This window comes from Neofelis nebulosa (assembly GCF_028018385.1).
Source record: "Neofelis nebulosa isolate mNeoNeb1 chromosome Y unlocalized genomic scaffold, mNeoNeb1.pri SUPER_Y_unloc_1, whole genome shotgun sequence".
NCBI classification, from domain to species: Eukaryota; Metazoa; Chordata; class Mammalia; order Carnivora; family Felidae; genus Neofelis; species Neofelis nebulosa.
Genome location: NW_026691917.1, coordinates 1,597,028 through 1,617,565, shown reverse-complemented (window position 1 = coordinate 1,617,565; position 20,538 = coordinate 1,597,028). Strand labels below are relative to the sequence as shown.

At 36.4% G+C, this 20,538-nt stretch overlaps 1 protein-coding gene across 4 annotated transcripts in view; it reads right to left on the bottom strand.

Annotated features, from left to right (window-relative positions):
* LOC131503563 (cullin-4B-like) overlaps positions 1 to 20,538 on the bottom strand; it is a 141,973-nt gene that overhangs the window by 52,723 nt on the left and 68,712 nt on the right. For 2 of the 4 annotated variants that reach the window (XM_058715012.1, XM_058715015.1), the window contains 3 exons: positions 6,173 to 6,258; positions 5,484 to 5,591; positions 4,257 to 4,370 (listed from right to left, as the gene is read on the bottom strand). In XM_058715012.1, the coding sequence (XP_058570995.1) occupies positions 4,257 to 4,370; positions 5,484 to 5,591; positions 6,173 to 6,258 (308 nt within the window). The remainder of the gene's footprint in view (positions 1 to 4,256; positions 4,371 to 5,483; positions 5,592 to 6,172; positions 6,259 to 20,538) is intronic. The other 2 variants (XM_058715013.1, XM_058715014.1) reach the window with 1 other exon arrangement.

Here is a 20,538-nt window from a genome sequence, read left to right as displayed (position 1 = left end):
ACAATTTCGTGCATATATCTGAATAATTATTTTCTTAAGCACATAAATTGCACCTGGACATCATTTTCCTAAGAGGACTGAAGACAATGTAATCATATTCAAGTTCCTGCTACTGAACAATCAGATGCCTTGTAGCCTCCAGTCATACATTCTATGAGTTTTAGTTTCTCACTCTGTCAAGGCTTCACAAATTTTCTTTGTCTCTTATCTAAGATTTCATGACAATATACTTTGATGGGGTCTAGTTTATCTTTTTTTAAATTAAAATACCAGAGTAAATCTTTTGCAATGTATAAATCATATTCAATTCTCAACATTTTTATTCAACTGCTTCTTTGATTAATCTTTATTTCAAATACTTCATTTTCTCTATTCTTCTTTTCTCCTATCAAATATGGCTTCCTATTGAGAGCTTCTAATTTCTCATTGTTTTAAAAGAAAAAAAAAGCTCAATCATAACTTGATTTAATCTTAGGAACCCAAATCAAAATGTTAGAGAAAGGCATCCTCAGAAATTTTTGGAAAAAAAAAAAAAAAGGTACTTGGAGCCAACAGTGATATGGTGCAATGAATATTTCTATAGGAAATTTCTAGAAAAAATGAGTTATTATTTACTATATTCCAAGGGGCATTATTTATATCATGGTAATGAAAAATAGGCTCTAGATCTACTTTCCTATTGCTCTTAGAATTTCGGTGTTTACTACTCATACATATTCTTTCAGATGAACTTAAAAAAAATGTTAAGGTTTTATTGATACCAATATAGTTCACAGATTTGGTTAAGATTACATGAACTTCCAAAGCAATTAAGAAGAGCTGATTCTTTTACATCGTTAGAATATTGTGTCAAATGCTCTACAATGATGAAAGGTATTTTCCTAGTAAAGAGTCAAATGTGTGTAATTTTCTATATAAGACAAAAACAAACAGAGAACAAAACCATCATTTACATTTTTTACTGGGAAAATGTAACTCTTCTGAAAAAATAATGTATTCACAAAATTATAAAGTAAAAATACATGTGGAATTCAAGTGGAACACTGAGGAATTTTAGGGACCTGAAACTAGTCTACATAATACATGTCACAAGACCTGGTCCAAACCCATAAAATGCCAACCTTGAACACTAAAATAATCTATGGGATTTCAGAAATAATTATGCATCAATGGAATACTAACAACTGTAATAAATGTACTGCTCTGGTTGGAGTTGTTCATAATGAGGGACCCTGTACCTTCTGTTCAATTTTGCTATGATTCTAACCCTGTTCAATTAAAGAGAATGTATGTGTTGTCTACACTAGTATCTTTTTTAATAGGGGGTGAGGTGCACCTGGGTAGCTTAGTCAATTAGGAATCCGACTATTGATTTTGGCTCAGGTCATGATCACAAGGTTGGTTAGGAGATGAATCTCCACATAAGGCTCTTTGCTGGGCATGGAGCCTGCTTAAGATTCTTTCCCTCCTTCTCTGTCTGCCCTTCTCCTTCTTGCTCTTTCTCTCTCTGCCTCTGTCTCTTTGTCTCTCTCTCTCTCTGTCTCTCTAAAAAAGAATCTTTCTTATGAAACGAGGAGCTGTTTTGAAAATATGCTTTCTCAGGATGGCCCGGGTAGCTCAGACAGTTAGGCATCGGATTTATGCTGAAGTCATCACCGTGGCACATCAGTGTGAGCCCAGCACTGGGCTCTCTGCTGTCACCACAGAACCCACTTCACTTTCGATCCCCTTCCCCCCTCTCCCTCTCCCTCGCCCTCTCCCTCTACCCCTCCCCTGCTTGTTCGCTCCTCTATCTCTCTCAAAATAAGTCAACTTAAAACCAAATAGAAAATATGCACTCTCAAAAATCAAAGCCAAACATACACGCCTAATCACAAGAAAACTGTTTCTGTGTGGTATCATCAGCATTTCACTACTCAGGAAAATACAGTTTTTCATGATTCCCTTTTCAATTGTATTACAAACAATGCTTACCATTCTCTAATTGGGGATTTTGGCCCCTGAAGATCATTTGAAATATTAAGAAGAATTATAAGAGAGAACAATTAAAAACGGTATCTTCATAGTTTAATTAGCATAGATGCTCATGATGAATCCATTAGAGGGATAAAAAGAAGTAGCAGTGTGACATGTACACTAGTAATCTCAGTAAATAATCAGTAAAATGAGACAAAACTAAGTGTTACATGTTTGCATCATCACATAAAACAACATGGTTGTATATAAACTTGTTTATTCATTTCAGGATTCTGAAGTGAAAGGACTGAGATTATTTTTTTTTTTATTTTTAACTACAGCTCTGTACTATTTCACTTGTTCTACTGGCATATACTGAGTTTTCCACGTGTGTTAAGGGCCAAAAGTAATAAAGAATTCACACATATACATGAAAAATTAGTTATGATTAGTTATTATCTTGCTTCAATTCCTCCAGTAACATTAAATACTCAGGTGTAGCCTGAGGATTTAAATCATTTCGGCCCAACTTTACCTTGGGGGAATCAAGTGAATCTCACGTTATTGTAGAGAACCATAAGCATCTAATTGTCATTGCTTCGGGAACATAAACATAAACATGTTTTTCTTTCCCTCTGCTTGTATCAAACTTTAGTTATTACCTTTCAGCAAGGCCACCCCCAAACTGGCAGAGGCAGAATTAAAAACAAAACCTCTTTTCTCATCCATTAATACTTTGATCACGGAGGCGCCATACTGAAGTTCGACACTAAGGAACAGGTTCAGTCTCTTCTTTGAATGCTGACTAAAACATGTTGGACATACTTATGTATAGACTGTCAGTGCCTGGGCCATCTATGAAAAAACTGAGTCACACAGTAAAGTGCATATGAGGATGTATAACTTCTTGTGGCTGCTGTAACAACTTACCACACACATCGTGGTTTAAAAAGACACAAATATGTATTTTCTCCAAGCCTGAAGGCCAGAAATTCACATCAGCATCCTTGGGTAAGAATCAAGGTGTAGCAGGACTTTAGTCTCTTCAGAGGGTTCAGAATATCTTCTAGTCTCAGGTTCTATCTTTACATCACCCTTCTCTTTCTCTTTCTTTTCTCTGTCTCTCTGTCTCTGGGGTGGGGGGGCAAAGGGGCGGGCACCCTGTATGTGGATTTCTGTGTATAAGCTTGCCAAGCCTCTCTCTCATAAGGAAAGTTGATATGGATTTTAGGGCCCATCATATAGTCCAGGATGAGTTCCTCATCTCAAGGTCTTTCATCACATCTGCAAAAACCTTCTTCAAAATATAGAAACGTTAGTTCCAAAGCATAGCAAGTTTACGGACTTATCTTTGGGGCCCAATTTTCAACCTACAACACAGGGTAAGAGTCAGAGCCGCTGGATACGAGGAGACATCCAGCCAATTCCTGTGTCATTATTTCAGAAGTTCCAACAATGGATGCCACTAGACACAAAGGGAGTTCATCGCCTATTATATCCCAACAGCTCCTTACACACTAGACATCAAGAAATGATCTCTGGGATATCAGTCTACATTTTTCTTCTGTGCTTCATTTATGCCATCGCATCAGAACGTTACTGTGTTTCTCTATTCCACACAATCCAGGAGCTTTTGTACTGGTCTTTTTTTCTTTTTCAATCTTGAGAAATAGTTTTAATAAAACAGTTCACTCAACTATGTCATAACTACATCACACCATTGCCTCAAACTCAGTGCATGCTTCCATTAGCTATGTGAGTCCCGGGTGGTTAACATCCCAGGGCTCTAATGATGACTGATTGGGATTCTGAGACATCAGAGATCAAACAATGTGCACTGGTATCACAGAGATAAAAATGGCAAGTACTATGTTTTAAAAATTCACTTATACACAAATGATTGATCTGTCAGCATACTCATAATACATAAACACACCATTATTCAACAAATGAGCTTTCTCCATAAAGTATGTATTAAAAATATATTTTATCAGGGACCATGGGTGGTTCGGTTGGTTAAGTGTCATCTGACTCCTGGTCTCACTGTTTTGAGGACAGAGACCCACATCTAGCTCTGCATTGAAAGCAAAGAGCCTGCTTGGGATTCCCTCTCCTCCTCTTATCCTCTGCCCCTCTTCCCATTCGTGCTCTCTGTCTCTCTCTGTCTCTGTCTCTGTCTCTGTCTCTGTGTCTCTCTCTCTCAAAATAAATAAAATTTAAAGTAAATATTCTTTATCAAGGTGAAATTGTTATAACTTAGAAGTCTAAGTAAAATGCTATCTTAAAGATCATTTGCTTGCCTTTTTAAATTCAGCTCTAAGAACACAACGTCCAAGAGTTGACTGCCACTGAAGTTTCCGGCCACTGTGTCTGCTTAAGTAGAAACTCTTGAAATTTTTCTGAAGTCTTTCCATCTGGAGGAAAGAAATAAAGAAAAATTGATACACTGTATACCAATTAAAGTCCTACTTGCAGCCCTAAAATATTATATTTAAAAACATATGTCATGGCCATGCATGGTTTCCCCAAGGGTATGTAACACATTTCTGTGGAGAAAAGACTGGGTGGGGGCCAAAGAGACTTCTGAAACAAGGAAACAACCTCTGTTGATTCTTCTAGTCCAACGTAGTGCATTCAGTAACTTACAGGAAATCCACCAATATGGCAATACAATTATACAAATTAAATAAATCCATGGAGAAAGAAAGTAAAGATAATAGCAACTGAGTTGCCACCAGGTCCTGGTAAGAGGAACAACCAACAGGATGGGTAACTGATTTATGGAGAAGAGAAAGCTAAAACCAAAGCTGTATGGTAAGAAAGCTAAAAACCGGTAGCAGTTGGAGAGGGGTTTCCATGATTACTAAGTGGAGCAATCAATAGATACTGAGTGATTTGTTGATGACTTTTTCTATCATATGTTTATGTGGTACATGAGTAAATATTTTTACTGATACACAGTAAGAGAAACAGAAGTCAATGCCAGTAAATGCAAAGCATAAAAGCAAAAGGAAGCCAGGCTGGTCGATTCAAAATCTACAACTGACTACATGAAAAAGACAGACTATTTAAACTATGAACTACTGAATTATTTAACACTGAACTATTTTACCTGTGTGCCCCCCTAAAAACTGTATGACTACATTTCAAAACAGAGAACATTAAGGAGACATTTATATGAACGTAAAGTATGGCCTAAAGACTTATTAAAGAGTAAAGGCCGGGGTGCCTGGGTGTCTGGGTGTCTGAGTCAGTTAAGTGTTGACTTTGGCCAGGGTCCTGATCTCTTGGTTCGTGAGGTCGAGCCAAGCATTGGGCTCTGTGCTGACAGCTCAGAGCCTGGAGCCTGCTTCGGATTCTGTGTCTCTCTCTCTGCCCCTCCCCTACTCATGCTCTGTCTCTGTCTCTGTCTCTCTCTCAAAAATAATAAACATTAAAAATTTTTACAAAAAAATTAAAAAAGATTAAAAGCTACTTGAAAATTAATCTACTATATAATATAATAATGTAAACAGTGAATTTCTTACATCTGGGGGTAACTGGATCTCCTTAGGGATATAGGTTGGCCAAAAACTCATCGTCAGAATATTCACAGTTAAATCAATGTTTCCTGGTATATTTTGGTTCTTCGTATACTGCAAAAACGTAGTGATGTAATGAATGTAAGAATTTTAAAACTCTTACGTAGCTATAACTCTATATTAGAAATGCATTACTAAAATTAATCTGAGTAATAAATTACTCATTGAAAATACAACCTGCATTTAAATGAAACAGACATTTTCATTTTAAGAAAATGCTTGAAAACAACCAAGAACGTGCTGTCTGGTTGCCTCAGTTAATTAAACATAGAATTAAGCTTGCACTGTATTTTCTAAAAAATCCATCTTACCTCAAATGATCTGAAGAAAATTATGAAAAAGATACACACAGAGTCAAAAATACTGAAACTAAAATGTACATAGCAAAGCAATGGAAAGCCAAGTAAGAGTAAAAAAAATAAAATAAAAATGGTTACGCAAAATATGTTGTATATAGTTCTTTAAATATGCGGTGGGAAGGTTATAAAAGTATGAACTTTCTTTCAAAAAACACAAAAAGTGGAGTCTTATTTAAACTTCCTTTCATATGTCTCTAATGTAAGTATAAATCTTAAGGGAACCAAACCATTCAAGAACTTTATACTACATTAAAAAATCTCTTAGGCTAGGAATACCTGTTTTAACTGAATCATGATATCTTTGGAAAGCTCCATATCTTTAAACATTCCTTGAAGTTTATTAGTGAAAGCAGTTCCACATTCTGTAAAATATTTAAAACAACCAATTATAGGTGGCATTGGAGAACAGCACCAAGCAGGGAACTACAAGAGTCCTTTTCCCTGAAATAAACACGGATAAATCTTGGGAAAGTGTCAAGAATATCCCTCATCAAAGTTCTAAGAGATAGCCAAAGGTTCTTATCAACCAAGTGAATATGTAACCAGAATATAGTACATGTGGTATTTTACCTCAGTCATTTTCTCCCCATTTTCCTGTTCAAAAAAAAATCCTGTACATGACTGTTTGTGCTTCTACTGTGAGTTCCTGGTTCCCAAGGAATCATGTTTGGACTGGATTTAGGTAACCTAGAGTAACTGACTCGACTCTTATCTGTGTGAGCATCCATACAAAGAAAGCTTGCCAAAAACATTCACAGACAAATAAGTACACTTTTCCTCTCTGAAACACAAATAACCGTTGGGGCAAAAATTATACATGCCGACAGACTAGGAGGTAAAGCCAGAAAGTGGAATATTCAGGAATAATAAATATGAAAAGCACAGGCAAGTTAAGGAAATCTAGTAGGCTCACCTGTATGGCCTAGTAAGGCCACTCATAAGCCCAAGTCAGAAAGCATGTTAAGAAAAAATTGTGTCAAAACTTTACATTATTACCTCTTTAAATTCAGGCTCAGTGAAAGCAAAACAGAAAAGCTACTAAGAAAACATTTTCATAACTGAGAGTAAAAAAAAAAATTACCTAACACAGAACCAATTTTAAAAGACCAATATAAGCTTTTCTTTTTCCTTCTTTTCTTCTTTTTCCTTATCATACTATCTGTGTCTGTATGTGTGTGTATTTTTTCTCTTTTCAAGGGTTTCAGAAAATCTGTCAGTTACCAGTACCTACTGAGATAATTCAAAGGAGCCTTCATTACCACACACCGGAGAAAATATACTCTGAAAAAATGGTAGGAAAATCACAAAACAAGTGGACAACTTCAGCTCACAAGAGGCAACAACAAAGGCTGGACAGGGAGAATATCTTCTTTCTAGAGCTACCATTTATTAGTAAAATATAAAATAACTAGCACTGGTCTAAACTACAGTAATAGATACTTCAGAGATATCCCAAAAAAGGAATACTATTTTTATTTAGATGGAAAATTGCCATTTTTAACAAAAGCTGTAAGACATACAGAAAGTACGGAAATAGGGCAATTTATAAGAAAAAGAACTTAACAGAAACTCTTTGGGAGGGAGTGTAGACGTTAGACTTACAAAAACGACTATAAATCCACTATCTTATACATAATCATGAAAAACAATCAAATAAAAGCATCCAATGTGACAGTCACAAAGAAAAACAATGAAGAAAAATAAGCAGAAACTGTAATACCTCCGGACATGGGTTAAGTGTGCCAATGTATAATTAGCGAAGCTCAGAGATAAAATAGTGACAAATGGGAAGAAATAATACTTGATATATTAAATGGCAGACAATAACCTACACATGCAAGAAGCTGAATTAACTCCAAATAGGTTAAATTCAAGCAGTTCTACACTGCACCACATTATAATAAAAATGTCTGAAGACAATTTTCAAAACACCTAGATAAACATGATTTGTTCATAAAAGAACACTCAATAATAGGACTGGTATCTCCAAAAAACAGGGACAGTGGGACAATATAACTAATAAAAGGGAAAAACCTCAAATACAAAATCTATATTCACAAAAAGTAATTCAAGAATGAAAGAGACAGTAAGACCAAAAATGGTGAGGGGCTGGATTCAGTTAGCTGTGTCCTACAAGAAATGATAAAGGAAGACTTTTCAAGCTTAACAGATGGTATATCAAAGGTCTAAGAAGAAATAAGGAACGCTGATAAAGGAGGCTACATAGGTAAATATAAACCCAGCAGTATTATATTTTTGGTTTGGAACTCCTCTATTTCCTACATGATTCATTGAAGAAAGCAATATTTATCATAATATACATTACAAGTATATCCACAACTGTACATAATGTACTATATATAGCATAAACACATGCATAACATACACACAGAGTTACATTTATTACATATACACATATTTCACATACATTACATATACATTTCTATATTATTATATATTACATGGTACATTATATATGCTTTTTGCAGTAATTTTCATACTATATATTTATTAAATTTACATACTTAGACAGAGTCTTATAAATATATCATAAAATATATAAATATATCATAAAAGTACATATTACAAATACTACATTTATATTTATATATTATGTATATACATACATATTCTATATATGATATTGGCCACGCAATATATGAAGATAACTTTTGTAATAACATAAATACAGGACTAAAATACAGGACTAAAATTTTGGGGTAATATCAGATCTCAGTTCCTGTTAATTTGAACTACTGCACTTTGTAAGTTTAAGATATTAATTTCTTATAAAGTTTATTTATTTATTTTAAGACAGGGACCATGCAAGAGAGGGGACAGACAGAAAGAAAGGGAGAGACAGAATCTCTGGCAGGCTCCACAGACAGCCACACAGGACTCAATGTGTGAACTGTTGAGAGTTCATGACTTTAGGCGCAAAAAAGACTTGTACACTTAGCTGACCGAGCCACCCAGGTGCCCCTAAGATACTCATTTCTATTTCCAAAGGAACACTTAGGAAAATAAAAGATGTAGATAAAACGTTGTGTGAGAAAGAATTCAAAGCACAAAATGAATTCAGTTAAACACAAAATGAAACAATAAGGGAGAAACTGTGAAACAGAAGACACAAAACGCACAGAAAGTAAACATCAAATTGGCAAGATTCCTTAACAAGCAATAATTAAATTTCTCTGTGTGGTCAATTTTATTTATTTTTTTCTTTTCTCCCGCCCCTGTCACTTCTCTCTTTGTATGGGATAAGGCCTACGCCATCAACACTGCCCATTTAGTTTAGCTAGTGTTATTTCGTTGTAGCTAGTGTTTATAGTTTTTTGTTTTTGTTTATGTTTTGTTTTCATGCTTTTGCTTTGTTTCTTTTTTGTTTTTCTTTGTTTGTTATTGCTTTATGTTTCTTTTTGTTTGTTTTCCTTTCCAGGGCTACTTCAAGGAACAAATCAAAGAAAACCTGGTGGGAGGTCCAAAACATCACTATGAGAAGGGAGACAAAGCAACTAAAGTCACCACAACAGACAGCAAGTAACACTCTCCAAAAACATGTCATGTAGGGCCAGGCTCTCGACACGGTATAATCCTTCTATAATATCGTAGCGCTCACAAGTGCAGAGCACGTAACAAGTTTTTCAACCACATAAGAGACAGAAAACTAGCCGAATGATGAAACGGAAGAATTCTCCTCAAAATAAATTCCAAGAAGAAGTGATAGCTAAACACTTTATCCAAACAGATAGAAACAATATAACTGAACAAGAATTTACAGTAACAATTGTAAGGTTAATCGACGGGCTTCAAAAGTGCATAGAAGACATTAGACATCCACTGCTGCAGAGATGAAGGCACTAAAAAATAGACATAATGAATTAAAAATGCTGTAAACAAGGTGCAAAATAATCTAGAGGTAGTGACTAAGAGACAAAGGGAGAATAAGTGAAATGGAAGATAAAATTATGGAAAAAGATGAAACTGAGAAATACAGAGATAAAAAAAAATTCTCAACCACCAGGGAAGAATTAAGAGAACTAAGTGATTCAATGAAACATAATGATATCCGCATCACAGGAGTTCCAGAAGAAGAGAGAGAGAAAGGGGCCGAAGAAGGTGTGCTTGAACAAATCATTACTGAGACACTCCCCAATACGGGGAAGGAGACACACATTGAAATGCAGGAGGCGCAGAAAACTCCCCTCGGATAGAATAGGAGTCAATTTTCTGTATGACACATTATAGTGAAACTGTCAAAATTCAATACAAAGAGAGAAAACTGAAAGCAGCTAGGAACAAATGGGCCTTAACCTACAAGGATAAACACAAGGTAGCAACAGACCTATCTATTAAAACTTTCTAGCCCAGAAGGGAGTGGCACAAAACAGTCAATGTGATGAACAAGAAAACTATGCAGCCAAAAATCTTTTATCCAGCAAACCTGTCTTTCAGAATAGAGGGAGATATAAAGGTTTTCCCAGACAACAAAAACTGAAGGAGTTCATCACCAATTAACCAGCCCTACAAGAGGACTGTGAGTGCAAAGGTGCAAAGACCACAAAGGAATAGAGACATCACTACAAGCATGACACCTACAAATTACAGTGACTTTAAATCCGTATCTTTCAAAAACAACACTTCATGTAAATGGACTAAATGCTCCAAACAGAAGACATAAAGTATCAGAATGGATAAAAAAAGAAGACCCATCTATTTGCGGTCTACAAGAGACCCATTTTAAACCTGAGGACACCTTCAGATTGAAAGTGGGGGATGGAGAACCATCTGTCATGCTACTGGAAGTCAAAAGAAAGCTGGAGTAATCATACTTATATCAGAAAAACTAGATTTTAACTAAAGATTGTAACAAGAAATGAGGGAACACATTATATTACAATTAAGGGGTCGAGAACTGACAATTATAAATGTTTAAGCACTGAATTCAGAAGCACACGAATATATAAAACAACTAATCACAAACTTAAGCAATCGTATTGGTAACAATGTGGTAACTGCAGGGGATTTTAACCCTCCACTTACAACAAGGGACAGATCATCTAGGCAGACAATCAATAAAGAAACAGTGGCCCTGAAGGATTCACTGGACCAGAGGTACTTCACAGATATAGTCAGAACTTTTCATCCCAAAGCAGCAGAATATACGTTCTTCTCAAGTGCACAGGGAACATTCTCCAAGATAGTTCACATAATGCGTCACAAACAGCCCACAATAAATATAAGAGAATTGATATCATACCAGCACATTTCAGATCACACTGCTATGAAACGTGGAATCAACCACAGGATGAAGTTTGGAAAACCCCCCAAATGCATGGAGATGAAAGAACATCCTACTAAAGAATGAATGGGTCAAATGGACATTGAAAGAAGAAATATTTTTAAATATGGAAACAAATGAAAATGAAAAGTAACAGTTCAAATGCTTTGGGATGTAGCAATGCAGTCCTAAGAGGAAAATACACTGCAATCCAGACCTACTTCAAGAAATAATAAAAACCCAAATACAAAATCTAACAGCACACATACGGGAACTGGAAGCAGAACAACAAAGAAACCCTAAATCCAACAGAAGAAGAGAAATAATAAAGATCAGAGCAGAAGTAAACAATACAGAACTCAAAAACAAAAACAAAAACAAAAAAACAGATCATCTTAATTTCTTCATCAAATTAAGAGCAGATTAAAAACAAAACAAAACAAAATTGATAAACCGCTAGCCAGACCTCTCAAAAAGAGAGAGGATCCAAATAGATAAAATCATGAAAGAAAATGGATTTATCCCAACCAACCCGTCAGAAATACAAGCAATTATCAGAGAATACTATAAAAAATTATATGCCAAAAAAACTGGACACTCTGGAAGAAATGGACAAATTCCTAGACACCCACATACTACAAAAACTCAAATGGGAAGAAGTAGAAAATGTGAACAGTGAAGAAATTGAATCAGTTATCAAAAATCTCCCAACAAATACAAATCCTGGACCAGATGGTTTCCCTGGAGAAATCTAGCAGATATTTAAAGCACATTTAACACGTATTCTTCTCAAGCTATCCAAAAAACAGAAACAGAAGGAAAATTTCTGGACTCATTCTCTGAAGCCAGCATTACCTTATTCCCCAACCCGACAGAGACCCTACAAAAAAAGGAAAACTACAGGCTAATATCCCTGATGAACACAGATGCAAAAATTCTCAACAAGATACCAGCAAATCAAATTCAACAGCATATAAAAAGAATCATTTACCATGATCAAGTGGAATTCATTCCTGGGCCACAGGACTCGTTCAACATTTGACAATCAATCAATGTGACACATGACATTAATAAAAGAAACGATACTAACCATATGCTCTTATCAATAGATGCAAAAAAGCATTTGACCAAATGCAGCATACTTTCTTAACAAAAACCCCCAAGAACGTCGGGATAGAAAGAACATACCTTAACATCATAAAAGCCATATATGAAACCCCATAACTAGTATCATCCTCACAGTGGGGAAAAACTGACAGCTTCCCCCCTGAGCTCAGGAGTACATGGATGTACACTCTCACTACTGTTGTTTAACATAGTTTTGGAAGTCCTAGCATCAGCAATCAGACAACAAAATGAAATAAAAGGCATCAAAATTGGAGAAAAAGGAGTCAAAGTTTCACTTTTGCAGATGACATGATTACTCGACATGGAAAACCTGGAAGACACTACCAAAAAGCTGCTAGAACTGATACATGAATTCAGAAAAATCGCAGGGTATCAAAATGTACAGAAATCATTTGCACTTCTATACAATGCCAGTAATGAAGCGACAGAAAAAATTTAAAAAAATGATCCCATTTACAATTGTACCAAGATCCATAAGACACATAAAAATAAGCCTAACCAAAGATGTAAAAAATATGTATGCTGAAAACTATTGAAAACCTATAAAGGAAACTGAAAAAGACACAAAGAGATGGAAAAATATTCCATGCTCGTGGATTGGAAGAAAACAATATTGTTAAAATTTTAATACTGCCCATAGCAATCTACACACTCAATGAAATCTCAATCAAAATTACACTGGCATTCTTATCAAAGCTAGGACAAACAATCCTAAAACTTTTACGGAACCACAAAAACTCCAAATACCCAAAGTAATGTTAAAAAAGAAAACCAAAGTGGGAGGCACAAAACTCCCAAACTTTAGCCTCTATTACAAAGCTGTAATCATCAACATAGTACGGTATTGGCACAAAAACAGACACATCGATCAGTGGAGTAGAATAGAGACTCCAGGATTGGACCTACAAATGTAGGACCAACTATCCTTTGACAAAGCAGGGAAGAGTATCCAATGGAAAAAAGACAGTTCTTTAGCAAACGGTGCTCGGAGAACTAGACACCAATATGCAGAAGAATGAAACTGGACCACATTCTTACATCATACACAAAAATAAACTCAAAATGGTTGAAAGACCTAAATATGAGAAATAAAACCATCAAAACCTTAGAGTTTGCCTTAGAGACAACAAGCTCTTTGACCTCAGCCACAGACAGCCATTTTTTGCTCCATACATTTCCAAAGGCAAGGGAATTAAAAGCAAAAAGGACTACCGGGATATCATCAAGATAAAAAGTTTCTGCACCAAAAAGGAAACAATTAACAAAACCAAAAGGCAACTAACGGAATGGGAAAAGATACTTGCAAATGATGTACAGGATAAATGATTAGTATCCAAAATCTATGAAGAACTTTACCAAACTCAACACATGAAAAACAAATAATCCAGTGCAGAAGCTGGCAGTAGACATGAACAGACACTTTTTCAAAGAAGACACCAAGATGGCCAACAGAAGCATGAAAAGATGTTTAGTGTCCCCCCATCATCAGGAAATGCAAATCAAACCCACACAGAGATACCACCTCACGCCGGTCAGAGTGGCTAAAATGAACAAATTAGGAAACTCTAAATGCTGGTGAGGATGTGGAGAAACAGGAACCCTCTTGCACTGTTGGTGGTAATGCAAATTGGTGCAGCTGCTCTGGAAAACAGCGTGGAGGTTCCTCAAATAATTAAAAATAGAACTAACACGACCCAACAATAGCACTACTAGGAATTAATCCAGAGGATACAGACGTGTTGATTCATAGGGGCACATGTACTCCAATGTTTACAGCAGTTCTTTCAACAATAGCCAAATTATGGAAAGGGCCTAAATGTCCATCAACTGATGAATGGATAAAGAAGATTTGGTTTATATATACAATGGCACACTACTTGGCAATGACAAAGAATGAAATCCTGCCTTTTGCAGCAACAAGGATGGAACTGAAGGGTATTATGCTAAGTGTAATGTGTCAGTCAGAGAAAGACAGATATCAGATGTTTTCACTCATATGTGGAACTTGAAAGGGGGAAGGCGGGCAAGGGGGGAAGGGAAGAGCAAAAATAGTTATAAACAGAAAGGGAGGGAGGCAAATACAGAGAAGAAACTAAGAGTTAATGGGCAGGGGGGAATGGGTGATGGGCACTGAGGAGGGCACTTGTTGGGATGAGTACTGGCTGTTATATGCAAGTGATGAACCAAGGGAATCTATCCCCCAAAACCAAGAGCACACTCTACACACTGTATGTTAGCCAACTTGACAACAATATATATTTTCAAAACCATGCTATAAATAATGTATATGTAAGTATAATAAACTCTTCAACAGACAGCAGAGACTGACAGATGCATTTAAGAAATCATCCATCCATGATGTACATAAAACACCCATTTTAAAGAAGTGTAGGTTGAAGGAAATAATGGAAAAATGTATTTCATGCTGATAATATAGGCAAACTTGGGTGACTGACTACACTACATCCTACAGAACGGCGTTTACATAAAAAATTATAACCAGCAACAGAGAACATTATATATTAATAACAGGCAAAGCCATTAAAACTATATAAAAATGAAAATACACACATAACCAAGAGCCACAAAATACATAATCCTAAAATTACAAAGGAAGCCATCAATATTCTGCTTTCAATAATATATAGAACAATTAGATAAAAGACTACTAAAGAAGTAGAACACACACACACATACACAACAACAACAACAAAAGAATGCAATATATCAACAAACCCAAAAGATGCAGAGAAGAGTCATCAAGGAGTAGATGACAGATTCTTTCCAATGGCACTGGAATATTTTCCAGCACAGAGCACACAGTAGGTCAAAAATTAAATCTAAATACAACTTGAAATATTAAAGATACATCAGAAAGATGACAGACTAGGGATATTCAGACCACCAATTAGACACATGGACATAACAACATTCAAAACAAGATACCTTTGTAAGACCTATACAGTACAGAAGATACAACACATGAGTTAGTGGAGAATAAACAGACCAGAAAAACGGGTAGGAAAACGCATGGCATTTTGCAAATTCCTCTGCTACTAGCCAGCATACCATGATGCAACTTCTGTGGGAACAGAGCTCCTTCTGTGGGATAAAAACAAAAGTGTAAGCCATACATCTAGTATTGTGGCTGTCTGGAGGGTACATGAGGGAGTGGTGAAGTTTCATCTGAATTAGAGTACCAAAAAGACTGTCAGTGTGGAAGTACAGTTTGGAAGGTACTAAAAAGAGGCAAACACCACAGCTTATGTATTAGTATGCTGCAGGCATACTCTGGGGGTAACAGGAAATCACAGTCTTCCAAGCAGAAAATCAACGAGGAAACATCAGCGCTGAATGACACACTGGACCAAATGGACTTAACAAATATATTCAGAACATTTCTTCCTAAAGTATCAAAACACACATTTTTTAAGGCACATACGAACATTCTCCTGAACGGATCACATGTTGGGTCACAAATCAGCCCCCAACAAGTACCAAAACATTAAGATCTTAGATGCAATATCATATTTTCAAACCACAACATTATAAAACTCAAAATCAACCAAAATAAAAACTTTGGAAAAGTCCTCAACTATCTGGACCTTAAGTTATCTTCCTACTAAGGAATGACTCGGCTAACCAGGAAATTGAAGAGGAAATTAAAAAGGAAACAGAAGTGAAAATGAAAAAAAAAAAAACAATCCAAAATTTGGGATGCAGCCAAGGCAGTTGTAACAGGGAAGCACACTGCAATTCATTCAGGTCTATCCCAAGAAGCAAGAAAGGTCCCATGTATACAACGTAACCTTTTCTAAAGTTGCTAGAAAAGGAGCAGCAAATAAAGCCTAGAGCCAACAGAAGGTGGGAAATAATAAATATCTGAGCAGATATAAACAATATAGAAACAAACGAAAAGAATCACAGAACAGATGAAGGACACTAAGAGCTGGTTTTCTGAAAGAATTAACGGAATCCATAAGTCCCTAGCCACTTAAATAGAAAAGAGATAGGACCCAAATAAATAAAATCATGAATGGAAAGAGAGAAATCGCAACCAACACCACAAAACTACAATTACAAGAGAATATTATGAAACATTATATGCCATTGCACTGGGCAATCTAGAACACATGGAACAATTCCTAGAAACATATGAACTATCAAAACCGAAACAGGAAGAGACAGAAACTTTTAACAGACCCAAAATCAACAAATAAAGTGAATTAGTGATCAAAAATCTCTCAATAAACAAGAGTCCTGGGCCAAATGCCGTCCCAGGGAAACTCTAACCAGACATTTAAAGAAGAGTTAATACCAACTCTTCTCAAACTGTTCCAGAAAACCAAAAACCAAAAGCAAAAACAGAAATGGAAGGGAAACTTTTAAACTCATTCTCTGAAGCCAGCATTCCCTTGGTTCCAAAAATGACAAAGACCCCACCATCAAGGAGAATTACAGGCCAGTACCCCTGATGAACATGGATGCAACAATTCTCAACAGGATGTTGGCAAATAAAATCCAACAGCACATTAGAAGAGTTATTTAACACGAATTATTGGGCTGGTTCAATATCTGCAAATCAATGAACGTGATACACCACATTAACAGAAGAAAGGAGAAGAACCTTATCATCCTGTCAACCGAAGCAGAAAAACCATTAGACAAAATACAGCATTCTTTTGTGACAAAAACCCTCAACAAAGTAGTGACAGGAGGAACGTACTTCAACATCATAAAGGCTGTATACAAAGGACCCACAGTTAATATCATCCTCAATGGGGAAAAACGGCCAACTTTTGCTGTATAGTTAGGAAAAAGACAACGATATCCCTCCCATCATTACTATTTCACATAGTACAGAAATCTTAGCTTCGGCAACAAGACAACAGAAGGCAATAAAAGGCATCCAAATTGGCAAGGAAGAATTCAAATTTTCACTATATGAAGACAACATGATACTTTATGTTGAAAACCCAAAGGTCTCCACCAAATGGCAGAGCTAATATATGATTCAGCAAAGTCACAGGATATAAAATAAACATGCAGAAGTCTGTTGCATTCCTCCATACCATCAATGAAGGAGCTGAAAAAGAAATCCAAGAATGGATCGCATGTCAATGCACCAAAACCATACATAACACACCTAAGAATAATTGTACCTAAGGAGGTAAAAGACCAGTACTCTGAAAACTATACAGCTCTGGTGAAAAAAATTGAGGATGACACAAAGAATTTGAAAAACATTCCATGCTCATGAACTGGAGAACAAACATGGTTAAAATTTCAAAGCAATCTATACAGTTAATGTAACCCCTACTAAAATATAACCAGGAATGGGGACAGCATGGAAGTTTTTTGTGTATCTCGAGTCCATGAAATACAATCAGACCAACACTAAACCATTCTGCACACCTAGAAAACGGATTGGAGGATTAACACATCAATCTGAAAAACCTGAACCACAGAATTCAGCAGGAATTCACCCCAAAAGAAAGAGCACGAAGAAACGACAGCCAGGGATTTAACCAACAGATACAAGCAAGATGCCTGAACCAGAATTTAGAATCACGGTAATAAGAATACTGGCTGGAGTCAAAAATAGATTAGAAATCCTTTCTGAAGAGATAAAAGAAGCAAAAAAATAGAATGAAATTAAAAATGCTATAACGGAGCTGCAATCACAGATGGATGCTGTGGTGTCAAGGATGGACAACGCAAAACACAGAATCACGGATATAGATGACAAACTTATGGAGAATAATGAAGCAGAAAAAAAGGGAGATCAGGGCAAAAGAGCACGATTGAAGAATTAGGGAAATTGGTGACTCATTAAAAAGGAACAACAGAACCACAGGCGTCCCAGAAGAGGAAGACAGAGAAATAGGGGTAGAAGGGTTAGGTGAGCAAATCATAGCAGAAAACTTTCCTAACCTGGGGAAAGGCACAGACATCAAAATCCAGAAAGCACAGAGGACCCCCATTAGATTCAACAAAAAATGACCCTCAACAAGGCATATCATAGTCAAATTCACAAGGAGAGACAAAGGAGGACATTCTCTCTCAGGCAAGGAGAGACTCATGAAAGCAGCAAGGGAAAAAAAAAGTCCCTAAACTACAAGGGAAGACAGATCAGGTTTGCAGCAAACCTATCCACAGAAACTGGGCAGGCCAGAAAGGAGTGGCAGGATATATTCAATGTGCTGAATCAGAAAAATATGCAGCCAAGAATTCTTTATCCAGCAAGGCTGTCCTTCAAAATAGAAGGAGAGAGAAAAAGTTTCCCAGGCAAACAAAAATTACAGTCTGTGACCACTAAGACATCCCTGCAATAAATTTTAAGGGGGACTCTCTGAGGGGAGAAAAGATGAAAAAAAAAAAAAAAAGACCAAAACCAACAAAGACTAGAATGGACCAGAGAACACCACCAGAAACTCCAACTCTACAAGAAACACAATGACAATGATTTCGTATCTTTCAGTAGTCACTCTGAACATCAATGCACTCAATGCTCCAATCAAAAGACACAGGGTAAAAGAATGGATAAGAAAAAAGATCCATCTATGTGCTGTTTACAAGAGACCCACTTTAGACCTAAAGACACCTTCAGAATGAAAATAAGGGGATGGAGAACCATCTATCATGCTAATGTTCAACAAAAGAAAGCCGGAGTAGCCACACTTCTCAGACAATCTAGACTTTAAAATAAATCCTGTATCAAGAGATGCAGAAGGGCATTATAGCATAATCAAGGGGCCTATCCACCAAGAAGGCCTAGCAATTCTAAACATTTATGCACCAAATGTGGCAACACACAAGTACATAAATTAATTGATCACAAACATAAAGACACTCATCATAATAATACCAAAACAGGAGGAGACTTCAATACTGCAATCAGAGGAATGGACAAATCATCGAATCAAAACATCAACGAGGAAACAATGGCTTTGAATGACACACTGGACCAGATGGACTTCAGAACATTTCATCCTAAAGAACAGAATATACATTCTTCTCCAGTGCACTTGGAACGTTCTCCAGGATAGAGCATATACTGGGACAAAAATCAACCCTAAGTAAGTACAAAAAGATCGAGATCATGCCATGCATATTTTCAGACCACAATGCTATGGAACTCTAAATCAGCCACAAGAAAACAATTGGAAAGGTAACAAATACTTGGAGACTGAAGAACATCCTACTAAAGAATGAATGGGCTAACCCAGCGGTTAAAGAGGCAATTAAAAAGTATATGGAAGTCAATGAAAATGATAATACCACAACCCAAAACCTCTGGGATGCAGCAAAGGCTGTCATCAGGAGAAAGTATGCAGCAATCCAGGCCTCCCTAAAGAAGGAAGAAAGATCTCAGAGACACAACCTAACCTTACGCCTTAAGGAGCTGGAAAAAGAACAGCAAATAAAACCCAAAACCAGCAGAAGACAGGAAATAATAAAGATCAGAGCAGAAATCAATGCTATCGGGGGCGCCTGGGTGGCGCAGTCGGTTAAGCGTCCGACTTCAGCCAGGTCACGATCTCGCGGTCCGTGAGTTCGAGCCCCGCGTCAGGCTCTGGGCTGATGGCTCGGAGCCTGGAGCCTGTTTCCGATTCTGTGTCTCCCTCTCTCTCTGCCCCTCCCCCGTTCATGCTCTGTCTCTCTCTGTCCCAAAAATAAATAAAAAACGTTGAAATAAAAAAATTTTAAAAAAAAAGAAATAAAAAAAAAAGAAATAAAAAAAAGAAATCAATGCTATCGAAACCAAAAAATACAAACAAACAAACAAACAAAAAAGAAACAAAACAAAACAGAAAAAAAAAACACCCGGTAGAACAGATCAATGAAACCAGAAGCTATTTCTATGACATAATTAACAAAATTGATAAACAACTAGAGTGATTGATCAAGAAGAAAAAGAAAAGGACCCAAATAAATAAAATCAAGAATGAAAGAAGAGTCATCACAACAAACACAGCAGAAATAAAAACCATAATAAGCGAACATTACGAGCAATTATATGCCGATAAAATGGGCAATCTGGAAGAAGTGGACATATTCCTAGAAACATATGCACTACCAAAACTGAAACAGGAAGAAACAGAAATTTGAACACACCCATTACCAGTAAGGAAATTGAATCAGTAATAAAAAACCTGTCAAAACCAAGAGTCCAGGGCCAGAGGGCTTTCCAGGGGAATTCAACCAAACATTTAACGAAGAGTGAACACCT